A 25,440-nucleotide genomic window follows, 5' to 3' on the forward strand; every position below is an offset into this window, starting at 1 on the left:
TTGCAAAATATCCAGGCAGATACTACCATCCGCATATACTGAAAGCGCAGATTTATATATAACGAGGAACACCGAATGTTTTCCAGAGGAGCAGCAATGGATAGACGAAGAAGATGGACTTACTGTTTGGATGAAACATCCGTGAGACAAAACGAACTGTTGGAGGTTTGTTTGGGTAGTCCTCTGAAAACTGGAGGGTCAACTTAAAAGTTCCTGAAGAAGTGCAAGAAAATGCATAGCACAAACAAGGACTCAATAATTAAGAACGGATAAACGGGATATGTCAATGTAACGAGGAACTGAAATATATATTAAGCACCGAGAGCTTCATGGCAGCTGATGGAAGAGACTCAGGAAGTACACTAGGAAAGAAATACATAGTAGAAGCTACTTGAAAAATGAAATAAAATTCAGATATTTTATTTAATTTTCGATGCTAAAGTACACCATTGTTTTCATATTAAGAAGATGATTTCCTCCATGAAGCTTTAAACGAGCTTAAAAGATGATAATATAATGTACCAGCACGTCGGGAATCTAGACTAATCAAGGTGAAAACTAATGCCGATAACAACACAACCCTGAAGAATATCCTATATACAACATCTTAAATAATGCCAAACTCGAGATGAGCCTACACAAGGAGAGGGGGGAATCTTGGGAAAGTGGTGGGGGAACAAGAACCCTAGAAACAAAAATTAAGTCCTACTAAGGAAAAATCCGCAGATAAAAAGAACTTTCACCACTTCTAATCCATACTCCATAGGACAATCCACTCAATATACCGACATACTAATGCGATTCCAATATGGAAGTTTTCTTGAATTCAAATCAGGGTACAGCTTATTCAAGGATATCTATCACAAAACTTGTCACTTGTGAACCCAAAAATGGTTAAGTGCGTAAAAGGATCAAATGAAAGAAACTAGGCTAACTAGCATGCAACAGACGAGTTACTATATCAAATCGAAGCCATAGACAAAGGAAAACATATATGGAGAAACCCATCTAAGATGAGAAACAATCGGATTGCATTCAAATGAGAAAGGAAGGATCACAATCACAAACCTCCATCCCATGGAGTATCATCGGGTCTGCAAAAAAAGAAAAAGAAAAGGCCATGAAAATCAAGTCAACTCGGAGATTCAATGCAAACCCAGAGCAGATAATCAAACCCCAAGCACATTTGATCGAGAGAACCCGAATGTCAAGCATACCCATGAGAGAAAATCAAATCACAAGCATAAAAATCCTGAGGAGAGATTGGAATTCCGGCACATCCAGAGCGAGAATCGGATTAAAAGCTTACACACAAGGGACGACGATCAGATCAAAGAAATACTGAGAAGACGCAATCACGGGATCGGGGGAGAAAAACCAAAATTTATGATATACCCAGAAAGAGAAATTTCAAATCGAATCGAAATCACGTATACCCCAAGTCAGTCACGATGGAAAGATTCAACAGAAAAAGGGAAGGAGGAATCACCCGAAGATAACAGCGTTCCAGAGCATGATGTTGTTATCCTGCGGAGCGCCGCTGATTCCGGCAGGTGGATCCTGTTGAAGCCTCTTAAAATCCCTCATCAGCCGCTTCCTCGCCGGCGTCGACATGGTTTCGCCGACGTTGGAGAGAGAGAGAATGAAAACTGACGAGGAAGGGACAGAGAGAGAGAGGTATATAAAGGAAAAATCTTTACAGAAAATTCAAAACGCATACACGTAGATTCTTTAGAGCTGGAAAGACATTTGAGGTCGTCGCTGATTTTTGTGTGCGGCGGATCTCAAAGCAAAAGAAACTGCAAAAGATAGAATATTTTTTTTTCTCTCACGTTATCTTTTCCTCGCAATTCTTTCCGTTCACCATCTCCATTATTGCAAATTTTGCAAATTGCCCCCTTAACATGTTGCGTTATGGCCCGCAGTGTGTCGGCGGTTATCTTCCATCTTATTTCTCATAAGGTCCTCCTAGTTTTTAGATTTGTTTGTTTTCACCTCGATTTTATGTTTCTTCACAAAAAAATCCTTCGACATTTTTATTTTTGCGCGCGCACACACAAAAGAAAAGGCCATGATTCCTAATTCAACGAATTCTGAAACTTTTGAAATATGGTGTAGTTATGTAAATACATGAAATATCCGTCTATTTTTGTGAATGTCCAAACAATTAAGACTGAATTGATATAAAAAAATAATAATAATGGAGCATGTTGAACACAACTTGATGTATATATAGACACACTCGTAGGTATTCATGAAGCAAGCAGATATATAATATACTTTTTTATATTTTGTATTATGATACTAAAAAGACATGTGAAAGCGAATCTCGCCAGAGTAAGCAAGCAATGAACATTTCTTTTTCATTGCTTACATGTCCAACGTTTAAAGATATTCTCATATAAAATACATATATTTTAATTTTATTGTTAATTTTCAACTGATATAGCAAATTATAAAAAATAAAAAAAAAACCAACGGAATGATAAGATATGAATGTTATCTTTATTAAAAAAAAGATATAAATGTTACCGTGAATAATTGTTTTTCAAAATATAAATATTTTGACGAACTGATATAGCAAATTATAAAAAATAAAAAAAAAACCAACGGAATGATAAGATATGAATGTTATCTTTATTAAAAAAAAGATATAAATGTTACCGTGAATAATTGTTTTTCAAAATATAAATATTTTGACGATAATTCAAAAATATTATTTTTCAATAAAAAAACTTTATACTATTTTAGAATTGATATATATTCTTATCTGTAAGGGAAAAAAGTTTATGTATATTTGTTTTTTTGAAAAATTTCGAGACGTATTTTTAAGGATTTTTTCTACTACATTTAGAGACAGCGTCCAAACAACGCGACGCGTTCAAAACGCAGAACGCTGAAAAAAGCTTTATTTATGTTTGGGCCGTAACCATATGGGTGCTTTTCAAAACTCTCTTTCCCAGGACGAGAGCATGGCTGCTTCTCCGTCTTCTTCTTGTTCTTGTTCTTCTTCTTCTTCTGCTCTTTCTCGTCGAACCTGTTTCCTCTTCGTTCGTCCTCTTCTTCTTCTCATTTGCTTGTTATCGTTCGTGATTGCCACGCACGCTTTGCAAGAAACGTCAGAACTCAAAGGTACTGTCTCTTACTACTGTTTGCTCTGTTCCTGTTACGGTCCGATTTGATGTTTGCTTCTAGGTTCCTCTGTTGCTTGTGATTGTTCTAACATGTTTAGTTGACAAATTTGCTTTTAATTTGGTCGGTTCATGAAATTTTAGGGCAAGTGAAGGAAGTTTTTCGATTTTTGTCACAATGTCTATGGCATTTCGCTTTTAGGGTTTGGAATTATGGAATTTCGAACAATCAGAACAAATTAGAAGCTCTTGTTTGTAAATTAGAAATTTTTACTTGGATTACTGGTTTGGATCGTTATGCTTTTGTATGACAGATGGGAAATTGAAAGATGATCAAGGGATTTTTGTGTTTTTCTTCTAGGAACTCGCATTGCCAATGGTACACGATCGAATTGGGATGCTGAATAACTGATACCCGTTCGATTTCAGGAACTGCGTTTTGGTTTTCGTCATTTGTTTTTTCATGTGAATATATCTCTTGAGTTGGAGCTTTTTTTCTATGAAAAAAAATCATGGGGCTTTTATGGTTTTGAAAATTTAGTTGTTAAGTTCATTGCAATTGATAGGATCTGATTATATTTCCTCTAGTGCTGAAGCTTTTCAGAGACAACCTAAATGTTCTTTTTTCTGGCTCAATAACCTTGACTTGTAAGGAAATCAATTTGCTGAAAAAGGGTGAAGAAATAGGAAATCTAGTTGTAATAATATGGTTTCTCATATATTTTGGAGTAAAGAATTGGATGGAGTACAAACTCTTGGTGGAAAGTTTACTTTTTTGCTTTCCGGTTTGGCTAAAGCCTTCCTTTTGCAGTTATTGGATTGAGGCATGGGAAACATTAGCGTTTGACATGTAATTTAATCTTCAATTCATTACTTTTTTTCCCTCTCTAATTATGCTTATCTTTTGATTACTTTGGAATGACATTCGGATTTCAAATCTCAGGTGTTGGTCCAGGGGATCCAATTCTAAATGTCATCCTTGTTCCTCTTGTTGGGCAGCAATCTGTTCATGGGGTTAAGGAAGTAATTTCATGTGAGCGGGTTCAAATTTCTGGTTATTCAAGAACGGAATTACGGAAGTATGCCAATTCTTTTAGGGTAAACTTAGCTCCTGCAGCAACAATCCCAGAGAGGCTACATGGTAAAATTAATGTTTGTTTTCACCGGTAAGTAAAATATGGGATTTAGCTTCTGTATTCTTACTCTCTCTTCCACCTAGTTTCTAATTTTGAATGTAGAAACCAGCAAGGTGGTCTGAGTCTCATCTTTTTATGGTCTTCCAGGAATGCTTCACTTGGATTGTGTGAGTGCAAGAAAGATGATTGGAAAACTCTTCACAAGGGGCTGTGGAGCACTGTCATGTCGCCATATGATAAAAGATACGTTGATGTGAAGTTCAGTGGTGAATCATCTGGTTCAGTTTCCTTCTCTGTTGAAGAAGGTTTCCTCTTCTCTCTCACTCTCTCTCACCATTTTTCCTCGTCACTCTTGTTTTTTGATGACTTTTGCTTTCTTGTTATGTTTTCTTCTCTGCAGATTTTCAGCGATGGCGTCTCATCTGTCTCTTGATTGGGTTCGTCTTGCTTTTGATGGCGCCAATCGTCAGCAGTTGGCTTCCTTTTTACTATAGTAGTTCGATGGCTGTCGGTGTTTTCCTGGTCATTCTAATTCTCCTTTTCCAGGTAATTTTTACCTTAAGTCTACCAAAAGTTTTGATTTTTCTTTGTGATCTTTGTACGTAGAAAGAGAGGACATCTTAAGAAGAGAAACATGAAATCTTGAAGAATTTAATCCTTTACTGGATTACGCAAATTTGATGCCGAGAAATTTATGAGATTAAAGAGACAAGAAAAAAGAGCTCATGAGTTATTCTAGGACATCAGTTGAGTTTGGGGCATTATCTCCCTTTCCAGGATACATGAATGATGTCGTTTCAGTTTATTCGATTTAGCATATTATGATCTCAAACAACTGTAATTTCACTTTCCAAAATTTCCTTGCTTGTCGCTTCCTATTTGATCTCATACGATCTGTTTTGAACTAATGTTCATTTCAAATTCTTTTTCAGGGCATGAAGTTATTGCCTACTGGAAGAAAAAACTTCTTGTATCTTACATTATATGGATCAGTGGTGAGTATGATTTTCCATTAGTGTCTCCTAAGTTTATTTTTCTTTCCTTTTTTACTTTATTATTCAAAGTTCTGACTTTCAACTCTTGTTACAGTTGGGGGCTGGATCTTTTATCCTACATCAGTTCTCTGTGATGGTGAACATGATTCTGGTCAATTTTGGGCTGAGCGAGGACATGTACAATCCGGTAAGACATCATCTCGTTTCTGTCATTGATGTTTTGAAATTCTTTCCCCGCTTTTCTAACAAGTATGAGGCTCTGTTTAAGAAAAAATATCCATCACGAGTTTGTTACGTATCCCATAGTTCCCTCGGTAGATACGAAACAGAGGTTGCCTGTTCATTTTTGTAGAGGAGAAAATGTAGTAGATACTGAATCATGTGAAAGAATTGCAAATTGCAAGAGATTGATGGGCAAGCCAAAACTAATAACTTTTGCAGGTTGCAGTACTCGTCTTTGTGGGAATTGTCATAGCGGGAGCTGCTTTAGGATTCTGGACGGTGAGGAAATTTGTGATTTCAGCAGATGGAGGTGTCGATGCTAGTGTTGCCCAATTTGTGAAATGGGCAATGCGTACTATTGCCACTACATTCATTTTCCAGGTATAGTGTGTCATTTACAGTGCTCTAATCTATTCATTATATAATTCAATAGCATCTGTTTTAAAATTCTACCATCCTTCTATTTCAGAGCACTCTTGATACCCCTTTGGCGATGGGAGCTTTAGTTTCATGTAGCACCTTCTGCTTTCTCATCAGCAAAATAATGCGTAAAAGGTATCTGTCAGTTCATCTTGCTTCTCTTTCTTATTCCATCTGTTTTAGCCTAGTAAAACGTACTAGTCTGAAGTATCTCCAAAATGACCATATTTTCATTCAAATTCGTGGTCACTCCGTTATTATTTTAACTAGAATGATTCGAGGAATTTCCTCACTGTACTGAGGATATTTGCCGTTCAAAAAATGTCTATCTGATGGAAAATATGGCTACAATGGGGAACTAAAACATCATATTGATCTGGTTAATTCAGAGCCTGGATGTAATCTAGTTTGAGATTGTGTCATAGAAGTAAATCTTTTATTTTCTTAATTTAGGAAAAATCTTGAAGATCAGATACATTGGCAGCTCGTATCTGCAAAGAAACCCACTAAACATGGACGAGCTGAATTTCTTAGCAGGTCGTCTCAACCAACCCCCGGAAGAAGTCTATGGAACAATCAGAGGAATGTACCTTTGATCTCCGGCTCTCCTGCCAGAGGTATGCTTTTCTTTTCATGCTTGCGCCTGCCAGCCATGATAACCATTACAGGTTGTTTAACTTTATTCATCAAACATCATCATCCTGCTATAAATGAAATCGATTTATATCATCTCTACTCCCTCTCTCTGCCCAAAGACTAACCAATCCCATCTTCAAATATAAATTCCTGCATAAACCCTCAGCTGTAATAGTCTCTCAAAAACTAAATTTTGGATAAATCTTCAAGCTTTTTCTCCATTTCGTAATGGGTATGCTCTGTGTTGGCTTTCCACAGAGTAGCAACCTTTTTTTGGGTATCAACATCTTCATTAGTTGTAACAGGTATGATGATCTCACCGTCATCCTCTGCGAGAAGACGGAGAACAGTCCAGAAGGATTTCTACTCGACATACCACAGGACACCAAACCGGAAGAAGTTCACAAAGAAAGAGTGGGAAGAGTTCACACGCGAGTCAACCCGCCTAGCCATGGCGGGACTTGCATCTTCCCCTGAATTCACAGATTGGATCATTGAGCATGCTGACCGGATCCAGCTTCTGCCCGGCGAAAGCTCTGAAGAGATAATGGGAAGTGAATCAGATTCGACTGGAGATGATGTTGTTGAGCAGTGGAACCACTTCGGCTTGTAGAGCTGGTAAGAGCCTTCGTCTACATTTACATGGGTTCTCTCTTATCATGACCTCGGCATAGATATATCGTTTTTTAGTAGGTCGAAAGGTTTAAGATTATTATTGAAAGAAGGGTCAAATGGGTTTGTATACCACGCTTTCCACATCTAGCATAATCTGAGTTGAATTTGAAGTGGGTTCAGGACGGATTAGGGATTAAAGGTTTAGAGTTTAGCCATTTAGGGTTTAAGGGATGCGTTCAAAGGTTCTTTATTCATGCATTTTTTCCCCCTTTCTGCACTCAATTTTGGTGGTTGGTGCATTTGGTTCTCTAGTTTTGTCTACTCACTTCCGGCCCCTTAGATCCGAGAAACGTGGATTCCATGAGTTCGGGTTCGTAACTTGATTGAGATTATAGTAGACCGATTAGGATGTTTGTATTTGAATTTCACAATTTATATAAATATCATTGATATTTATTAAAAATTATGAACTTATTCTTCATTTAAAAATTACGAAATTATCTTGATTTTTAAAAATTTATAACAACAATGATAATTATTAAATTTTTACATTAATTGTTATACCACATTTGGATTGGGATATCTGCATATTCAGATATCCAAATATGTTTTCGAATACTTGATCAGATTTCAGATTCTAGTATTAGAATTTTTTTATACTAATTCTAATATTCTAAAATTTAAAATTTGAGGATGACAGAACAAGATATAAAAGAACTCATATGCCTCCCAAATCGAGTGACGTGAAAAAAAAAACTCATGCCATAGAATCCTAAACGTGAGCCAAATCTAGAACATGTAAACAATGAAAAAGAGATGGTTATTGCTTGCTTAGTCATTGGGCCATAGTGCTCTATCGAATATATAATTATAATTTTTTAATGAATGAAATAAGAATATGAAATTATATAATATAAGATAAAATCGTATTAAAATTGAAGGCGAAATGATTAATTAACGATGGCCTACCCCTTTCACACTCAAGTATCACCTTCACGCACCAAAAATGCCACGTCGATAAGAGTGACGTTATCTTTCGATAACCTTCGACCCTTCGTAAATTTGAGCGGCCATTTTTGTGCTCTCGTTCTTATTCACACACAACTATCAACATTTGGATAATATGCTAATAATAATTGCAATATTGGTTTTTGTACCAACGGAATCTTGGTCTTTTCGATCCAATCAACTGAATCTACTGTCTATCATGCTGGAATTAAAAACACATTGTTGAAAAATATAATATTCTATTATTCGGTCTTGGTGGTGTGAATACACATTAAAGAATTGCAAGTGTTGGAACAGCGAGTGGCCATACGACAGAGATCCGTGGATCCGTTACACAAACACAATGACGGCTCGTCGGAAGTTGAACCGTGGAAAGTGGGACCCACAAGAATCTACTTCCAACGACAGTCATCGCAGTTCATCCATGGAGATCATGACACGTGGAATGGCCGCTAGATTCCGGTTCAATTCGGCGGAAACAGGCGATCATTTATGCGTAACAGTTAACACAATTCAAGCAGACATTATCCCAGCCAAACACATAACCAAATCTCATTGCATTATCATGTTGTTATGATCCCGTCAAGTTACCATAAGAACCATTACAACTTGGATATGAAATAAGTCACATATTATCTTAACTAATTTTAATTGATCCATATTAAAGTGTATAATCGAATTATTTTTAGAACGAATATTTGAGGGATAATAACTTCAAATCACTAAAATATTCATGGACAATGTTTTTTTCTCCTAAATTAATCCAGAGTATATATGATTTTTAAAATAATTACTATCCCCATTTCTAAATAAATATCGTTTTAATTTTTTTGGTTATTAAATAGATGCATTGTAGATATTTTAAGTGATCTTTTTAATAAAATTTTAAATTTAATCTTATTTATAAAAATTTAATTTTAATACAATATTCATAAAAATGTTTTTTCAGTTAGAGTATATTTTATAATTTTTTTAAAATTGTGATAATTGCTAAATCGATTTAGAAACAGAGGAGAATAAAATTTTGAAAACTATTAAATGGCGTACAAAAAGGTGCAAGGGACAATAAGCTACAATTTCAGGGGTATTTCCGGAAATATGTGAAAATGTCAGTGGCCCATCTCCTCTGGCTGGTGACAGTAATTTTCATTTTTTGTTTAAAAATAAATAATTTCTTCGTCTCCCCTGCTTCTATACAAAACCAACTTCCTTCTTCCTCATCTCCTTCATCCAAAAGAAAGAAGGGGAAAATTTTCTCTACCCGCCTCTCCTCTCTCGTTCGATATGTTTCTAATTTGATCAAAAGTGAAAGAAAAATTCGAAAATTCGGAGAAAACTCGGAATTATTCGATCGGAGGGGAAGACGGGGAGATTAGGAACCTTCTTCATTCACAATTGTATATACTTAGAACTTGTTCTGGAAATTCTGAGATTAAGGGCTTGTTATTAGGTTTCATTAGGAGTATTTACAGATTTCTGAAAGTCGGGTCGAAGAAATTTGTGTTCTGCTGGGATTTGTTTGATGGGTTTTTTGGTGGATACGCAAAAGGAAGGAGGAGGCCATTCATGGGGTTGCGTCAGGAGCCTCGTGAGGAGGAAACAGGTCGACTCTGCTCGCGCCAAAGCTGAGGGTCATCATCAATTGGCTAAGGCCTTGACAGTTCCTCACTTGATTGCAATCGGTGAATTTATTATCTTCCAAACTTGTTTCTTGGTCTCAAATTGATCCGAGGTTTTTCGTTTTTTGGGTCGAAATTCTGATATGGGTTTTGAGAATTCTGGGTTCTTTTGAGATTTAAAACGTTGTTTGGTTCTTGCTCATCTTTTGATTGTCTACAAAGAATATCTTATATTTCATTGGTTTCGAACGATTTCTCTCCGATTTCTTGTCTCATCGCAATTGTTACTTAAATCTCGCGTTTGGAAGTTATGGGCTTTTAGGTGTTTTTGTTCATCGCCTGTAGGCTGCAGTTCGCTCTTTCAGATAAAAGTTTTAAGCTCCTGGTTTAAAGATTGTTTCTTTATTATTATATTTCTTTGGGATAATATTACTCAGCTTTTTTAGTTGAAGTTTTTATACTATTCCTTGGCTTCTTTTTATACTAAGTGTTTGGGTTTTCTCACAATATTAGGTGTTGGAGCAACAATTGGAGCCGGAGTCTATATTCTTGTCGGAACAGTGGCAAGAGAGCACTCAGGACCGGCTCTCACATTTTCGTTTCTGATAGCCGGGATTGCTGCAGCTCTCTCTGCCTTTTGCTATGCCGAGCTCTCTAGCCGTTGCCCCTCGGCGGGCAGTGCTTATCACTACTCTTACATTTGTGTCGGTGAAGGGTATGCTTACTTCTGTATTAAGTCATCCTCCATTTCCTTAGGGCTTGGATTTTCAGTTTTTATATAAGTTGATGGGTTTGGAATGGTGCATTTTTCTATTTGAAGTTTACTCATTTATGAACTCTGGGGGTGTTTTATTGTGGCAGTGTTGCGTGGTTGATTGGGTGGGCGCTGATTCTGGAATACACGATTGGTGGTTCAGCTGTTGCCCGTGGCATATCCCCCAATCTGGTTTGTAACTTCACTGTTCTTGTGATTGCTAGATATCCTTCATTTTCTTGTTTTTGTTAAACTTGATTTTCCTCTTGAATATAACTGTTGGTGATTTGAGTATAACTAGCAAGCATATTTTGATTGTGAAGTGTATTTTGCCATTCATTTTTGCTTGTTGAAGCGAAGATCATTATTGTTTAACGTTGAAAACGTCTTGGCCTGAAGTCACTGCTTTAATATTGGTACTTTTCTATATCAACTGTCCATTCTTCAATATTATGAACTCACTATATTTTCTGGGCTTGAAAAAAAATTCTTCTAGGCACTGTTTTTCGGTGAAAATGGCCTGCCTTCATTTGTAGCGCGTCATCAAATTCCTGGCCTGGATGTTGTTGTTGATCCGTGTGCCGCCATTCTAGTCTTTGTTGTTACTGGGCTCTTGTGTCTTGGAATAAAGGAGGTACATCCTTCATATGTTCTTGATTCCCCTGTTAAGAGAAAATTTAATGTCATGGTTAATAATTTTTTAAAATTAAAAGAAAGCATCTCTTTGGTGCAGAGCACATTTGCTCAAGGAATTGTAACAACAGCCAATGTGTGTGTCATGCTATTTGTCATAGTAGCTGGCTGTTACCTCGGGTTCAAGACCGGTTGGGTTGGTTATGAACTTCCAACAGGGTAAGATGAGAGAGTCCAGGATGTCGTGGCCGATGTTCATATTATAAGATAGACTCTGTTTGAAAAATACCCTTATCGATTCTCAGGTACTTCCCATTTGGGGTGGATGGGATGCTTGCCGGGTCTGCAACTGTCTTCTTTGCCTATATCGGGTTTGATTCAGTTGCCAGCACTGCTGAGGAGGTCTCGTTCCACCACTCTTCAATTTCTGCATTACTTTTCATGTTGTCGTCTTTGTTTGAGAACCTTTAGCTTACATAGATTGTTCCCCACTTCTGTGGCAGGTGAAAAATCCCCAACGTGATTTACCGCTCGGTATTGGTCTTGCGCTCTTCCTTTGCTGCTCTCTCTACATGATGGTCTCTGTTGTTATTGTCGGTTTAGTTCCTTACTATGCCATGGATCCTGACACTCCGATATCTTCTGCATTTTCAAGTCATGGAATGCAATGGGCTGCGTAAGTACATGTTTGTTCATTCATTCCTTTTAATTTCTGTTGCTACAGAATTGCACGAGACTGATTTCGTTTCCTCCCTTGAAATGTAGATTCGTGATAACGGTTGGAGCTGTCATGGCTCTTTGCTCGACACTGATGGGTTCGCTTCTACCACAGGTAAACTATGAAGCATGTATACTGATAGGTAGAGTAATGCATCAAGATCTTCCGGGTTAACATTTACCGATAATTTGTTCGGAAAAAAAAATACTTTTTCGGTTGGTGTTTGGATACCTTTCTGGTCTAATGCCAATGTTAAGTCATGTTCGTGAACTGTAATCACTACCACGACCTCAATGCAACTGTGTTTTACATTTTCAGCCTCGAATTTTAATGGCAATGGCTAGGGACGGCCTGCTGCCTCCGATTTTCTCCGAAGTTAACAAAAGCACTCAGGTTCCTGTTAAAGGGACGGTGGCAACTGGTATTTGTGCCGCAACATTGGCGTTCTTCATGGACGTTTCACAGTTGGCAGGCATGGTAAGCCACTGTTATTCTTATTTTTTGTATCTTCTATAAAAGGAGAAGTTTTCCGGTTAAATCAGAGAATTGATCAAAGGAAATTACTTTCACGAGGGTTTGAATATTCCTTGTAGTTCCAGTAGACACACACTGCAACACAAGCTATGTTCATGGTGCAGGTGAGCGTTGGTACATTAATGGCGTTCACGATGGTGGCAATATCTGTTTTGATACTCAGATATGTTCCACCGGATGAAGTACCTCTCCCCTCATCACTTCAGGAGAAGATCGATTCTGTTTCCTTTAAATCTAATGGGGAGAATTCATCTTCCGACAACCTTGGCACGTCCCGCGGCAGCAAGCAGCCTTTACTTTCCAAACCCGATGCTTCAGTCGATTATCCCGTGATGGAGAAAAAAGAATCTCAAGGGTGTTGTAAGTTACCGCTGATGCGAGATTTAGTATATGTTGATGATAATTACAGGGTTTTTTTGGGCAATATTTTTCATCTTTGATCTTTCGATTATGCAGGGGCTCTAAGTGAAGAGAACAGAAGGAAAGTTGCAGGATGGAGCATTATGTTCACTGTTATCGGGGCCTTCCTTATAAGTTACGCAGCATCGAGTTTGCATTTCGCAGGGTTAGTCCTATGCTTCGTCCTCTTAAAAAATTGCGTAACTTTTATCTATATACCCGTCCATCCTCTCATCTCTGTCAATGCACCAAAGACAACGTCGTTTAGGTTTCAAGAACGTATCTTTTTTTTTCTTGAACGTGATTCACAGGCTTTTCCGGTATTCTCTGTGCGGTGTTGGTGGACTTCTCCTTCTCGCGGGTTTGATTGTGCTGACTTTGATAGATCAGGATGACGCTAGGCACAGTTTCGGGCACTCCGGAGGTAAATGTTTTTTCTTTAATCGGTATAACGTCCAATATCTCTCCATCGAATTATGTTCAATGCACGACCGACCGTTATAGCGTTTTAACTCGTGAAGCGGTTGACACATAATTCCGTTTTTTTGGGTTAAACAGGCTTCATCTGCCCGTTTGTTCCTCTCCTGCCTATCGTCTCCATTCTCATCAATGCTTACCTTTTGATTAACCTCGGGTGAGTGAGTTTCCGTTACGGTTCCTCTGTATCGGGTATAAGAAACCCTGAGTGGTTAAAGCTAAATATCCATCAGAGAGATCATCAGGTTTCATATGTATGTTGTGTTAGATTAGATTCGTGAATGTTATGGAAACAGGGAACGTGACATTCGTTTCTCGTTGTGTTGGGCGTTTAATCTGAAACAGAGGAGGGACGTGGGCTCGTGTGTCGGTGTGGCTGCTGATCGGAGTTCTCGTCTACTTCTTCTACGGCCGAAGACGCAGCTCATTGTCCGACGCTGTTTACGTTCCGGCAGCTCATGCCGAGGAGATATACCGCGGCACGGGAGATGCATTGGCCTGAGACTCGGGAAAGATCATCGTCATCACTCGCCCACGACGATCTCTGTTCTTTAACCGTTTTTAAGTTGGGTTATGGAGATTCAAGAATCAAGGTTCGTCCATGGAGGAGGACGAGGAAGAAGATGGTATTTGGTAATAATGTAACATATAATATGTAAAAATTAAATTTGTTGTTGTGACAGATTATATGCTGTAATATGATCTTCTATAATCTAGTGAAAGCTTGTTGCCTTTGTAATTATGTTTCTAATTTTTTTTTGATACAGAATGGATATCTGAGATTTTTCGATGTATTTATTATTTCAATATATAAGATAGAATATTCAAATTTCGGATAAACTATTCGCATATCTCTAAGTATTTCATTATAAGATCATTGACCTGGGTATTAAAATATCGTATAATCAGATATTTTTGTCTTTTATTTTGTGTGTGACGGAGTATAAGTTATTTTAATAATTATTTAGATATTGACATGTGGGAAGAGAATATAATAAATATGACGGAAATAAAAAGAAGTGACAGTCGACAAAGTCAAAATCTCAAGAAGAGCCAAAGCTTTCCTCGCCGAGCTCCGGACGTCGACCTCTTCCATGGCGGAAGAAGCCTCAATCACCGCTTCTCCGCCATCGCCACCTCCGGTATGCTTCCTTAGCTCCTTTGTGTTACTGTAATTCTTTGCAATTGTGATCAATGATGTCTGGATATAAAAAGTTTCGGACTTCTTGATCCTTTCTGACATCAAATCTGGTTAGTTTGTGGAGGTCTCCTGCAAAATTTCTGGTAAGAACTACCGATTTGCGTCTGGAACAAAGGCGGAATTCGCTGTCGCTTTGATCAACAGGAAACTGGGTTTAGTGAATCCTCGTGTGATTTACATCGAAGCGGTCAAAGAAGGCGACGAACCGATCAGTTTTGGTCCTCATGCGGATCTTGTGGATTATGGGCATAATTGGAAGTTAAATGCTGTAAACGATGCGAATCATCCTGGTAAATGCTTGCCTCTTCGCTTTGAGATTCCGAATTCTGGGAATACGTTTGGTTTTTTGTACAAATCATTGGGCAGTCGAGTATAATTTCTTAATTGCTTTCGTTTCGGTTGATGAAAACACAACGCAACATGTGTTCAAAATGTGTTTTGTTGGCCTTTGCTTGTGTCTTAAGGATGTAAGAGCTCAAGTTTAGTAGCTTGATTTGTAGTAATCTGTGAACAGAAGGTTCATTTCGAGCAGGTTAATGATTTATAAATGTTTTTGAAGTTGTCTCCATAGCTGTGAAATCATCTAAACCAGTAGAATTCACATCCAATGCCAAAAAGAAATAAGAAAGCTAGTAACTTGAACAAGTATCTGGTAATGCTTATGGTATTGTGAATGGTAGACTAGTCAGATCTATGATGATGACGGTGATTAATGGATGATGTTTATGCCAATTCGTGTCCTTTTCTCTGTTTCTTACTCCTTACTCTTATGGATGGGGAGCAACTGTGAGGTGACATTTGATAATTGTTTCAGAAGATTTTGATTGAAAATCTGAAGCAGTTGGTACCCGGTACTGATAGTTTTGTCGGTGTTTACTGTATAAGTATTGTGATGCATCAAAATAGTCCAAGTGATGGTGTTTTTGATAGTGGTATCTGTCCAAGCATATGACAACCTTTGATGAATTTTGTTTTTGCAATCATATGAAGGGTCGACAAATCTTTGTTTTCACAGGGCACACTACAGCTCTACCCCTTCTGTTTTGCCATTTAGTGTGACATGTAAGCTGGTATCTCATTTGATGATATTGTTTCCATAACCTTCTCGATTCAGGAACTGAGAACAGCGATGGGGTTCCCCTACAAATACCAAGGAAAATTCCTTCTGCTTCATCGGTAAATTTCTCCTCTTCCATTGGTTACTTCAGATGAGGGTATTTCTCCGTATGATTCATACTGTCGTAATATAATTTGCAGTGCTAATGCTTTATTCTGTTGTTTCCTGTGCCATGAAGTTGGTCCTTTTTGAGTATATATCATATAATACAGTCCATTTATTGGAGTAGAATTTACAAATCACACTTGAGCCATGAACGATGGCCGGATTTTCCTTCTCGCACTTGCTTATTGCGTTAAGATGCTGTGATCACTTTGTGTTTCGATATGGTTAAACTGCTTCATCTAATTTCTCGACATCTTTTCTTGTTGGGCGGATTTCGGGATACAGGGTCCGGATGATTCAAAGTCGGAAAGGAGGAGTTCGAGTCCGGAGGCAAAGAAAGGGTTGAGTCCCGTTTACATTGGTAAGACATTGGTTGCGTTTGTTTTGATGCTTGTTCTTGGCGCTCTCTTCACAACAGCCCTTGAGAACCTTCCACTACTGATATCGCTCTTGAACTCATCCATGTGATTTGATTTGTTGAATAAACATTGCATAATATTGACGACTCGTTTCTTAGATTCTTCATATATTTTAAAAGGTGCATTCAATTTCGTTTACAAAAAAATTCTTCTTCTGTTGGATTCCCACGATCTTATTAATGTACTTGAATTTGATTTCACTAAAGTTCTATGAATTTGTATTCAATTTGGATTTCTTTTCATTCTCTTCTTCGGAACTCTGGCTCCCGACAATATTATTCCTCCAATTTCACTTGGTTTCACTAAAAGGTAAAATCACACGTACTGAATAATTCTAGGAGTAATAAATTTAGGAATATTTTCGTAATTTATTCAAGTATTGGTAATTGAACTTAGAAAAAAAAAACGATGCCAAATTCGAATTCATGTGTTTTACGTTTAAAATATCGAATTCGAATCTGAATAACTCTTAACATTCAATTTTCGGATCGGGCTCGTGACGGATGTTTTTTTTTTTTTTTTTGTGGGAACAAAAAGTGTTATTACATAAAGTATCAACTAAGTGGTCTTAAAATATGATTTGGAAGCCAAAGGTTCCGAGATGCTGCAAAAGCAGTAAATTTATTTCAACACGTGCAAGATATAAGATATACCTCTCTCTTGACATTTCTACACGTGAAGAAGAACTCTACTCACATCGAGTGACTTGGGATTTTGATGTCTTAGAATTATTTCTCATTGATTGCATGACATCGGCATCCATGTTCAGTCGCATCCGTATCGATATTGACTGACCATATCCACGAAATTATTTTTTTTATCGATTTTGTAAATTAACAAGTTCAGTGTAACCTTGTTTATTTTTTACATTGATTGGCCATTTATGGTTTATGTTTTTGTTTTTATTTGTTATTTGAAATATACCAATATTAATAATTGTATTATCGGTTCACATACACCCAAGCTTTCATATCTGTGGTTTGAAACCAACTTCATCCCCAAGTGAACAATCAATTTAAACCACACTCGAATTTGTGGTTCTTTAGTATTTGTATATCCATAACATACGTATGGATATTCTTATCTTTTAGTTTTTGTATATCCATTACATATGTATAGATATTCTTATTAATATTTAAATAAATCTTTCATCCTTTTATTTGCTCCATTTATTCAATTCTCTTATACAAAAACATAACCAAATTAAATAACACGTAATAACACCCGATCTAACAACCAACCAATTGAATATAATTTTTAAAAATAAAATTAGGCAAACACAATCCCACTATAAATATAAATTGAAATTGAACCGTATGTTATACATATGGTATGTGCTACTAAACCGAACCGAACCGATATAAACCTTAAATTAACCAAGTATCTTTCTTTTGTTCATATTGTCCAACCCTAAGCTCATACAGTACCGGAGAAGGTACATCTGAATTTACCTGCCATGACATTTTTTTTTTGCATATGATTTTGACTAAATTCTTGCTGAAATTCTTTTCACATGTGAATTAAATTGGAAATTATATATGCGTGCGTTGTAGTTTGATGACTACCTTAGTAAATTAATATTCAGACAATATTTCTAGTTTGGAATATCCCCACTTGCTCTCTATATATTATCGGATACATTTCAACTTCATTAAACCCAATCACGAATATAAGAAAATAAATATATAAATAAATAAAAGATTGGCCAAGTTATTATCTTCTTACACAAAAATAGATTTTGTTGTTTAAGAAAACGACAAGTGGAAATTGAAAATATAGGTTGAGTGGGAACTCACCGAAACAATAGCACGAGAATGACATAATTGAAGAGTTGACTTTTTGGGCGGACACAAAACTCTTCATATCCATATATCCCTTTACCCAAAAATAAAATACTATAATTAATATAATATTTATTTTTCTTTTAATTATCTCTCTCTCTCTCCATAAGTGTGTGTGTATATATATAGGACTACACCATTATGTGTGTATATCCCATTCACATTACGGCATACATGCCTTAGAAGCTCATAACATTCGGAAAACAGTGATCTCTTTCTCGGTGTTTGAAGATTCTCTCTACAAATAAAGAACCCGAAAAACTTTCCATTTATAGTTGGAATCTTCACTGCAAAGTTATGTATCAAATGGGCTTTGTGAGGCTAATCGTCCTTTTTCTTGGTTTCACCTGTGTCCTTGCCTGTGTTTCTGCAATTCCTGTTACCAGTATGTTCTCCCTCTCTCTCTCTCTCTCTATATATATATATATTATTAATTGGGTTTCCATTGAAGAAGTATCGATGAGTTTTGAGTTGATTGGATCATTTGTTCCTTTTTGAGTTTATAAATATAAGAAAATAACTACATATATATGTATATATGTATATATATTAATTGCTTGTATGTGTGTATACATAGGGAGTTTGAAGTCTGTCGAGGGCAAGCCTTCATCAGTTCAAAGCTTCTTCCCTGAGGTCTCTCTCTCTCTCTCTCTCTCTCTATCTATCTACACACACACACACGAACTTTATCACAAGCGGAAGATTCTCTGTAAAGCAAATTAGTCGGCTTTTTCTCATATTTTAATAAAAAAATAATAATTAGTATGATTTTCATGGATCCATTTTTTATCTTAAATTGTTTGCCGAGATTGCAGACATTGAATTTTTTTGAGGGGGAAGTGAGAATTTCTAGTTGTGAACTATTTAATCTTATCATATTATAAAGTCGGTAAAAATTCAAATTGGATTACCACGGGTTTTTTTTGGTTTTAATTGGATTACCACGTTATAATAACTTAACCGGCCGGTTAATTTGTTTGTTAATGTTTAGTTTACTTCAAAAAAAGTTGTGAGCTCAAATTGGACATAGAAACATAGTTCCAGCATGGTTAGGTTTCCAGATTCAAATTTTTTTATATTAAAATTTTTATATCAATTATATTTTTTATATTGAATTCCATTCAAATTTGGTTCGATATTTATTAATAAAAATGATCATTTAGAAACCCAGTTTTAAAAATTATTTTTATCTTCAATTCAAATTGATTTAGATTCCAATTTAAAAAAAATTATAAACATTTAATTTTTTATATATTTATTATTCTATTAAAAAATATGACTTTTTGTTTAGACCCAATCGAAATGAATTATACCCTTATTGTTATATTAACGAGTTAATGGCTTCCACGTAATACCACTTTTTCATAATTTCTTTTATTCGATCATTTTATTATTTATAGTGGATGCATGTCAGCTTATTAGCTGTGAAGGCCCAAATAATTGTATATAATTAATAATGACTTCGCCCGAGATAATATGTTCATATATTTTTTTATAGTTTATATGCAAAAAATAGGCATGGGCAACAATTAATTAGCGAATCATTTTGAATTCCATTGAAAACTTGGAGACCTACATATCTTTGAATTAGATCCGGATAAAAACTCGAATATGAATATTTGATTTTCACAGCAGTATATATAAGGATATTCCACATAGCATCATTTTTCAAATATAAATCTACCTAGATGCATAATTTGGATTCAAATATCCTAAAGTTTTCAATATTCAATCCTAATTAACCAACATTATTACAAAAGGAAAAAAATATTTTCTCTCATTTATTTATTATAGTTTTATGATGTTATTTTACATATTTTGATATAATTTTCACGTAAATGATTTGCAGGAGACAACCTATAAAGGTGAAAGTGGGGAAGAGATGATGATTGGATACATAGAGATTGCGAGAAGAATCGACATAGAGAGCAATGATTATGCAGGGACCGGAGCCAATCCTCGTCATGATCCAAAAACCCCCGGAAGCCCGTAATTTGTCGTGTCAACAAAATTCAAAGTAATTTTGTTAATTATTATTATTAGTGTAATTATTTTTCTTATTAATTTTGTTGTATTGTGTCATCAAGACATGAAGTGATTGTGCTTTGTGTTTGAAGTTCTTATGTTCTCTAAAGCTTACCCTTCTCGGGGACCGTACGTACGACTCTTAAGTGGTGATGTGTACTAAATATGAAGTTTCGTACATAAAATATGATATGTTAACTAATATTTGCGATTTAACCATTAAAACATCCATAAAATACGGATTATGAATGATTTCTCTCTTAGATAAAATATGGTTCGGATACAACGAGAAAGAGCACAAAAACAATGAAATCGAAATAAAAACAAATGAATCTGGATATGATCTTCTAGGCGTGTAGAACACTTTCCTAAAACCGGAAGAATACGTTTAGAGATACAAAGAAGATCAGCAACATTAATTTGTTCGTCAAAAGTTGTCCGAAACAGAAAAACCCGACAAAGATGATGAACAAGAATAAATGGAGAAGAAATAACAAATTTCTTCACCAAAAAGGCTCACCAATCTCTCAAAATCAATTAGATCTTGTCTCTCCAATATTCTCTGACGTTTCTGGTTATAAACCACCAGAAACATCATCAAAAGTTGCATTCATTTAGTAGTTTTCATGCGAAAAGTTGCATTTGTTCATGTTCTAGACATTTAACACGTGTCAAATGTCTGTGCAAAAATAACATTTGCTCAGAGAATTGTCACGGTTCGTGTTGCACCTAACACAGTCTGTCTCAAAATGTCTGAACAAAAAATAGTATTTTTTCAGAGAATTAACACGACTCGTGTTGAATCTAACACGGTCGTGTTGTAGTTAACACGCCCGTGTTACATTTAACAGAATCCGTGTTGAATCTAATATTGCCCGTGTTGGAATTAACATGTCCATGTTATAGCCCGTGCAGAATTTCTACACTTAAATTTCACTATTACATACAAGTATATACTTCACAAAATATATGTATATACTTTACCAATTCATACTATATCATTTACGAATATATAACTCCTTCATCATATTCGTAATATATATAAATATGAATCACATGCCATCAATTTACTCTAAAATAAACAACATTCTCGAATCGAAACAGAAAAAAGCGTAATGGAAATACGTGTAAAATATACATATAACCATACGGAAATATGCCTGTGTTCACTAAAATAATAAATCAAAGTCTAATTCACACATGGTAAAAAGTCGGGGAAAAGAATACGACCTTATAACAAGGCAAAATGTTCAAACTATTGATGTTATAACTTATAAATAAATACAGAAACGGTTTAAAAAAAACAATGTTATGCATTGGATATAACATGTATGAATTATAATTTTTAAGCGATGGCTTTTACATATAATTAGATGAAATTACATTGTCTAGTTTAGGTTAGAATAAGATAAAGAAGAGACATATGTTCTTTGACTCTAACAATGGAGAAAAGCACATTAGACATTGTCTAGAGGCCCATCCATAAATAGTTTTAGTTTTAGCTTCGGTTCCGTACAAAAAGTTTTAAAACTTCAGGTAAACATGATTAAATTAAAAGTAAAAATTAATTTAATAATCAATATATGCTGAACAAACTTCAATATAAATTGTCACTCCCACTATTTCATAATATTTGACGTTTTAGCCTATTTTTATATTGCTAAATAATTGTTTTTAGATTTTTAGACAATTTTAAAGTAATTTTCAATTTTATCCTCAATAAAAATTATCAAATTTCAATATTCATGGTTTTGAAAATTTAGTTGTTAAGTTCATTGCAATTGATAGGATCTGATTATATTTCCTCTAGTGCTGAAGCTTTTCAGAGACAACCTAAATGTTCTTTTTTCTGGCTCAATAACCTTGACTTGTAAGGAAATCAATTTGCTGAAAAAGGGTGAAGAAATAGGAAATCTAGTTGTAATAATATGGTTTCTCATATATTTTGGTACCAAATCCATTTTCATAAATTCCAGTATACGGCATGCTTAATTCTACCGATACACAAAATAAGATTGAAAAATGCTACGACATCTAACTATATCGCAAAACTAGTTAACCACATAAGAAAAAAAAATTAAAATTCAGTCTACCAAGAGAACAACATTCGAACTTCACATCCAACTTGGATACTTCAGCGGGTGAAACAGGGTGCAAAGCACTTGTCCCGCCCCAAGTTCGAATCCTAGGATGGGGAGGAAGCATATATTTCAAAGCATATGCTTGGTTCCCAGACCCGAGATTAGTCTGGGTTTCGGTCCAGGATGCTCGGTCATCAAAAAAAAAAAAAAAAAAAAAACTTTCAAACTTCACTCACCACATGCTAACTGAAAACAGAAACAATGTAAAAGATGACAAGGAAATCCACACAAGCAAAGCCAAAACATGAACCCCTTTAAACCCACCTGGTAAAGTTTCTCTACTTGTTTCAAGATGTAAATTTACCAGGACAGATAGAGAAACTGAGCCCTGGGCAACAAAAGATAACATTACAGGGGAGATAAATACATGCTTTGGGCACCTAACAGGAACTGCCTACTTTTAAACGCGGATGGCCACCGAAAGAGAGATTGTTACATTAATAAGGGTGAATAAAGAAAGACAATACCAAACAGATTTTCAACAATAACATAGTACCTGAGCAGTAGGGGCACAGAGGTGAAGAGAGAGAGCTTCTTCTGTATAATGTGCACCTGGAGTACCTTCATAGGAGAACAATTCATCCAAGACACAAGGTAATTGCAACCTGGTTCCCTCGATTGGCCGCCCCTCCGCTACAGAAAAATAACAATAAGTTGCTGCCGGAATTCAGAACCGGGAAACGACAAAGTCAGAAACAGCTAACTGGCTTTTGACAAGATCTCTGACATCCAAATCCAAAAAACTATCGAACTGTCTGTAAATTTTTATAGTTTATATGCAAAAAATAGGTATGGGCAAAAATTAATTAGCGAATCATTTTGAATTCCATTGAAAACTTGGAGACCTACATATCTTTGAATTAGATCCGGATAAAAACTCGAATATGAATATTTGATTTTCACAGCAGTATATATAAGGATATTCCACATAGCATCATTTTTCAAATATAAATCTACCTAGATGCATAATTTGGATTCAAATATCCTAAAGTTTTCAATATTCAATCCTAATTAACCAACATGGACGATGGAAAACGAACAACGTAGAAGAGAAATTATCATACCATCGATGAAATCGTCCTCGACGAACTGAAGAACTCTGGGGATTCCTCCTCCTGTTCCGATTCCCGGACGCTTCTCCGTCTTCGACGCCCTTCCGCTTACACCCGCCGGAACATGAACCGCTTCCGACAAACTTCTCGATCCATCACGACGCGCTTCTTCGATTCACCGGAAATGCCGCAAAAGAATCCATATAAGAAGAAGAAGAATGCTCTCGACAGATGTGACGCGACCGTTCAAATTTATACAAAGTAAATATCACAATTTACAATTTTACCCTCGGCCCAAAGGTCCAACGGATAAATAACAAGGCCTTTTGGGACAATGCGCATACCCGACAGCTTGGCAGCAACCCATCACTGTTTTACGTTAAAGAATTGTATATAGTCAAATATAATTCATTTTTGTTTTAACAAGAGTATTTACTGCACATGAAACTTCACCTGAGTTTTTTTTCTCTATCACAATAAATTCTATTGATTAAAAAAATCTCATAATATAAATCACTCATCTAAAAAAGAAATTTACCCAAACTGTCTCCCTCTCAAATTCACATTCACCAAATCATGAGTAAACACTCACGAACAGAACGTACCCTTTTTAAGAAAAAATATACTTGTACTCTCTAAAGAGCTGATATACACTTGTCTCCTTATTTAACCTTTTTTTGTTCGCCTCAGATCTCTACTAAATGATTAGATCGACTTCTCTTTGATTTACTCTGATTTGACTCTATCTTCGAGATCCCATCTTCATCTCTATCTGTTTAGTCTTTGACTCTATCTCTTCAGTTCTTTGATTTTATCTGAATCTCTCCTGAAATCTCTCAAAGTTGTTAAACCTGCAACCACTCAACAACCAAAACAACTCGTGCAAATACTTGCACTAACAATCTCCCCCTTTTTTGTTATTTCAGATCATGCACACAAAAACAAATCTTTCAACTGACTTCATCAGGTTTCAAACCAAATATTATAATATCATGTGCAAAACAAATCAAAATAGAGTCATAAAAAACATAAGAGTTCAGATCATCACAAGTGATCAAAACACATAGAGTCATCAAAAGCATATGAGTTCATATCATCAGTCAAGTGAATATAAGAATCGAAATGATGAGTCATCTAAGGGACTCCTGACTCTTCTAGTTTTTCTGATTGTTCCTGACTTCTTTGATGGTTCAATCTTCTTAGGTGACAGTTTGGCCTTCTTAGGCACCTCAGCATCTTCTTCATCCTCTTCCTCTAAGTCTTGTTCTTCCTCATCCTCTAAGTCTTGTTCTTCCTCATCCTCTAAGTCTTGTTCTTCCTTATCTTCTGAATCAAGATCTCCCTCAATTTCTCCCCCTGTGGGCATGGATGAAATAATCAAAACAAGTTTTTATCAAGGTGAGAAGTACCTGATTCAATGTTGAACTCATTACTCAGTGTTGCATCGACGTAGTCATGAACTGTTGCATGAGTTTTCTGACATTGTGTTGCATGCTTCCTCAATCCGAGCTTCATCTTTATCAGTGCCTTCTCTGCATCCTTGAGAGTTTCCAGCATCTTTTTAAAATTCTTCATTCCTTTTTCTTTTTTCCTCTTGATTCTGGACTCAACCACTAGGAGTTTTTTAATCCCTTCGGTGTTCTCATTCGGATCAATGATTTCGGGACACTGCTTAGTAAGTATGTTTTGGATTAAACAAGGATAAGGTAGTATGAACCTTGCTCTGAAGTTCAGGACTCTCTACAGAATATGATCAAAGATCATGTTCCCATAGTTGATCTTGATTCCCTTCTTCACACAGTAGATTAATACTGCAAACCTTTTGTGAAGCAGACTTGATCTCTGAGTTGATAGCTAGTTTGATCTGGCGATTTTGAATAGCACCGAGGACTCGAAGTTCAGCTCTACTGGAGCTATTTCTCTCTTTCTCTTTTCGTCATAACTATCAGTGAGTGCTATCTCTAGTTCTTTCTAATCAATATCTCGATCCAATCATCCATGGTTGTCACAAGTGAATTCTTCAATCCCAGAAACATGTTAATCACCGTTAGGGAGAACTGAAGAATTTTCTCTCTTACGTACACTCTGTGATACATCAGATCATCTTGCTTTTCTACCTTCTTGGTAAGGTTTGCATAGAACTCTTTGACCAGAATTTTGCTGTGTGGACATGCCTAAGTGACAGTCTCTCACAGATCTTGACTTTACAGAATGTCCCAGATGCCCTGCTCTTTAAGGTTGC

At 36.1% G+C, this 25,440-nt stretch overlaps 5 protein-coding genes across 7 annotated transcripts; 3 read left to right on the plus strand and 2 right to left on the minus strand.

Annotated features, from left to right (window-relative positions):
• Positions 1-6: 6 nt before the first annotated feature.
• On the minus strand, positions 7-1,867 carry LOC104800073 (ubiquitin-conjugating enzyme E2 2-like; the record flags this gene model as incomplete). The annotated part of the gene is made up of 4 exons (XM_010522782.2): positions 1,490-1,867; positions 1,069-1,094; positions 124-213; positions 7-38 (listed from the first exon to the last, which is right to left on the minus strand). Coding segments are annotated over exons 1-4 (273 nt in total), but the record flags the coding sequence as incomplete, so codon positions are not given.
• Positions 1,868-2,967: 1,100 nt separating this feature from the next.
• On the plus strand, positions 2,968-7,561 carry LOC104800077. Of its 3 annotated transcripts, none has more exons than XM_010522785.1 (10): positions 2,968-3,132; positions 4,075-4,297; positions 4,415-4,572; positions 4,668-4,813; positions 5,200-5,262; positions 5,357-5,449; positions 5,704-5,865; positions 5,954-6,039; positions 6,358-6,521; positions 6,846-7,561. In XM_010522785.1, exons 1-10 carry the CDS (start codon positions 2,973-2,975, stop codon positions 7,151-7,153), a joined length of 1,563 nt encoding a protein of 520 aa, XP_010521087.1. In that variant the 5' UTR covers positions 2,968-2,972; the 3' UTR covers positions 7,154-7,561. The 3 variants fall into 3 exon arrangements, with proteins under 3 accessions (XP_010521087.1, XP_010521089.1, XP_010521090.1); XM_010522787.1 differs by having other exon boundaries at positions 6,439-6,521; XM_010522788.1 differs by having other exon boundaries at positions 6,442-6,521.
• A 1,790-nt stretch (positions 7,562-9,351) lies between these two features.
• Positions 9,352-14,091, plus strand: LOC104800076 (cationic amino acid transporter 2, vacuolar-like). Its single transcript, XM_010522784.1, has 14 exons — positions 9,352-9,845; positions 10,296-10,497; positions 10,644-10,728; positions 11,033-11,170; positions 11,270-11,388; positions 11,475-11,571; positions 11,673-11,845; positions 11,935-12,001; positions 12,206-12,364; positions 12,526-12,781; positions 12,878-12,986; positions 13,132-13,244; positions 13,379-13,454; positions 13,643-14,091. The coding sequence occupies exons 1-14, from the start codon at positions 9,686-9,688 to the stop codon at positions 13,797-13,799; spliced, it is 1,911 nt and encodes a 636-aa protein (XP_010521086.1). The 5' UTR covers positions 9,352-9,685; the 3' UTR covers positions 13,800-14,091.
• A 218-nt stretch (positions 14,092-14,309) lies between these two features.
• Positions 14,310-16,249, plus strand: LOC104800075. Its single transcript, XM_010522783.2, has 4 exons — positions 14,310-14,439; positions 14,554-14,788; positions 15,613-15,674; positions 16,006-16,249. Exons 1-4 carry the CDS (start codon positions 14,392-14,394, stop codon positions 16,186-16,188), a joined length of 528 nt encoding a protein of 175 aa, XP_010521085.1. The 5' UTR covers positions 14,310-14,391; the 3' UTR covers positions 16,189-16,249.
• An 8,045-nt stretch (positions 16,250-24,294) lies between these two features.
• On the minus strand, positions 24,295-24,755 carry LOC109116098 (glutamic acid-rich protein-like). Its single transcript, XM_019200895.1, has 2 exons — positions 24,608-24,755; positions 24,295-24,554 (listed from the first exon to the last, which is right to left on the minus strand). The coding sequence occupies exons 1-2, from the start codon at positions 24,753-24,755 to the stop codon at positions 24,295-24,297; spliced, it is 408 nt and encodes a 135-aa protein (XP_019056440.1).
• Positions 24,756-25,440: the final 685 nt, after the last annotated feature.

This window comes from Tarenaya hassleriana, unplaced genomic scaffold (assembly GCF_000463585.1).
Source record: "Tarenaya hassleriana unplaced genomic scaffold, ASM46358v1 Cleome647, whole genome shotgun sequence".
Taxonomy (NCBI): domain Eukaryota; kingdom Viridiplantae; phylum Streptophyta; class Magnoliopsida; order Brassicales; family Cleomaceae; genus Tarenaya; species Tarenaya hassleriana.

What these genes read in the sequence shown, in the direction of transcription:
- LOC104800077 (XM_010522785.1), top strand. Translation starts at nt 2,973, where the DNA reads ATGGCTGCTTCTCCGTCTTCTTCTTGTTCTTGTTCTTCTTCTTCTTCT. An exon ending in AGAAACGTCAGAACTCAAAG is followed by an intron (nt 3,133 to 4,074) that starts GTACTGTCTCTT and finishes TTCAAATCTCAG; the next exon opens with GTGTTGGTCCAGGGGATCCA. An exon ending in TTCTAATTCTCCTTTTCCAG is followed by an intron (nt 4,814 to 5,199) that starts GTAATTTTTACC and finishes ATTCTTTTTCAG; the next exon opens with GGCATGAAGTTATTGCCTAC.
- LOC109116098 (XM_019200895.1), bottom strand. Translation starts at nt 24,755, where the DNA reads ATGCTGGAAACTCTCAAGGATGCAGAGAAGGCACTGATAAAGATGAAG. An exon ending in TGAGTTCAACATTGAATCAG is followed by an intron (nt 24,555 to 24,607) that starts GTACTTCTCACC and finishes CCATGCCCACAG; the next exon opens with GGGGAGAAATTGAGGGAGAT.
- LOC104800075 (XM_010522783.2), top strand. Translation starts at nt 14,392, where the DNA reads ATGGCGGAAGAAGCCTCAATCACCGCTTCTCCGCCATCGCCACCTCCG. An exon ending in AAACGATGCGAATCATCCTG is followed by an intron (nt 14,789 to 15,612) that starts GTAAATGCTTGC and finishes TTCTCGATTCAG; the next exon opens with GAACTGAGAACAGCGATGGG. An exon ending in AAATTCCTTCTGCTTCATCG is followed by an intron (nt 15,675 to 16,005) that starts GTAAATTTCTCC and finishes TTCGGGATACAG; the next exon opens with GGTCCGGATGATTCAAAGTC.
- LOC104800076 (XM_010522784.1), top strand. Translation starts at nt 9,686, where the DNA reads ATGGGTTTTTTGGTGGATACGCAAAAGGAAGGAGGAGGCCATTCATGG. An exon ending in GTGGCATATCCCCCAATCTG is followed by an intron (nt 10,729 to 11,032) that starts GTTTGTAACTTC and finishes AAATTCTTCTAG; the next exon opens with GCACTGTTTTTCGGTGAAAA. An exon ending in TCGAGTTTGCATTTCGCAGG is followed by an intron (nt 12,987 to 13,131) that starts GTTAGTCCTATG and finishes CGTGATTCACAG; the next exon opens with GCTTTTCCGGTATTCTCTGT.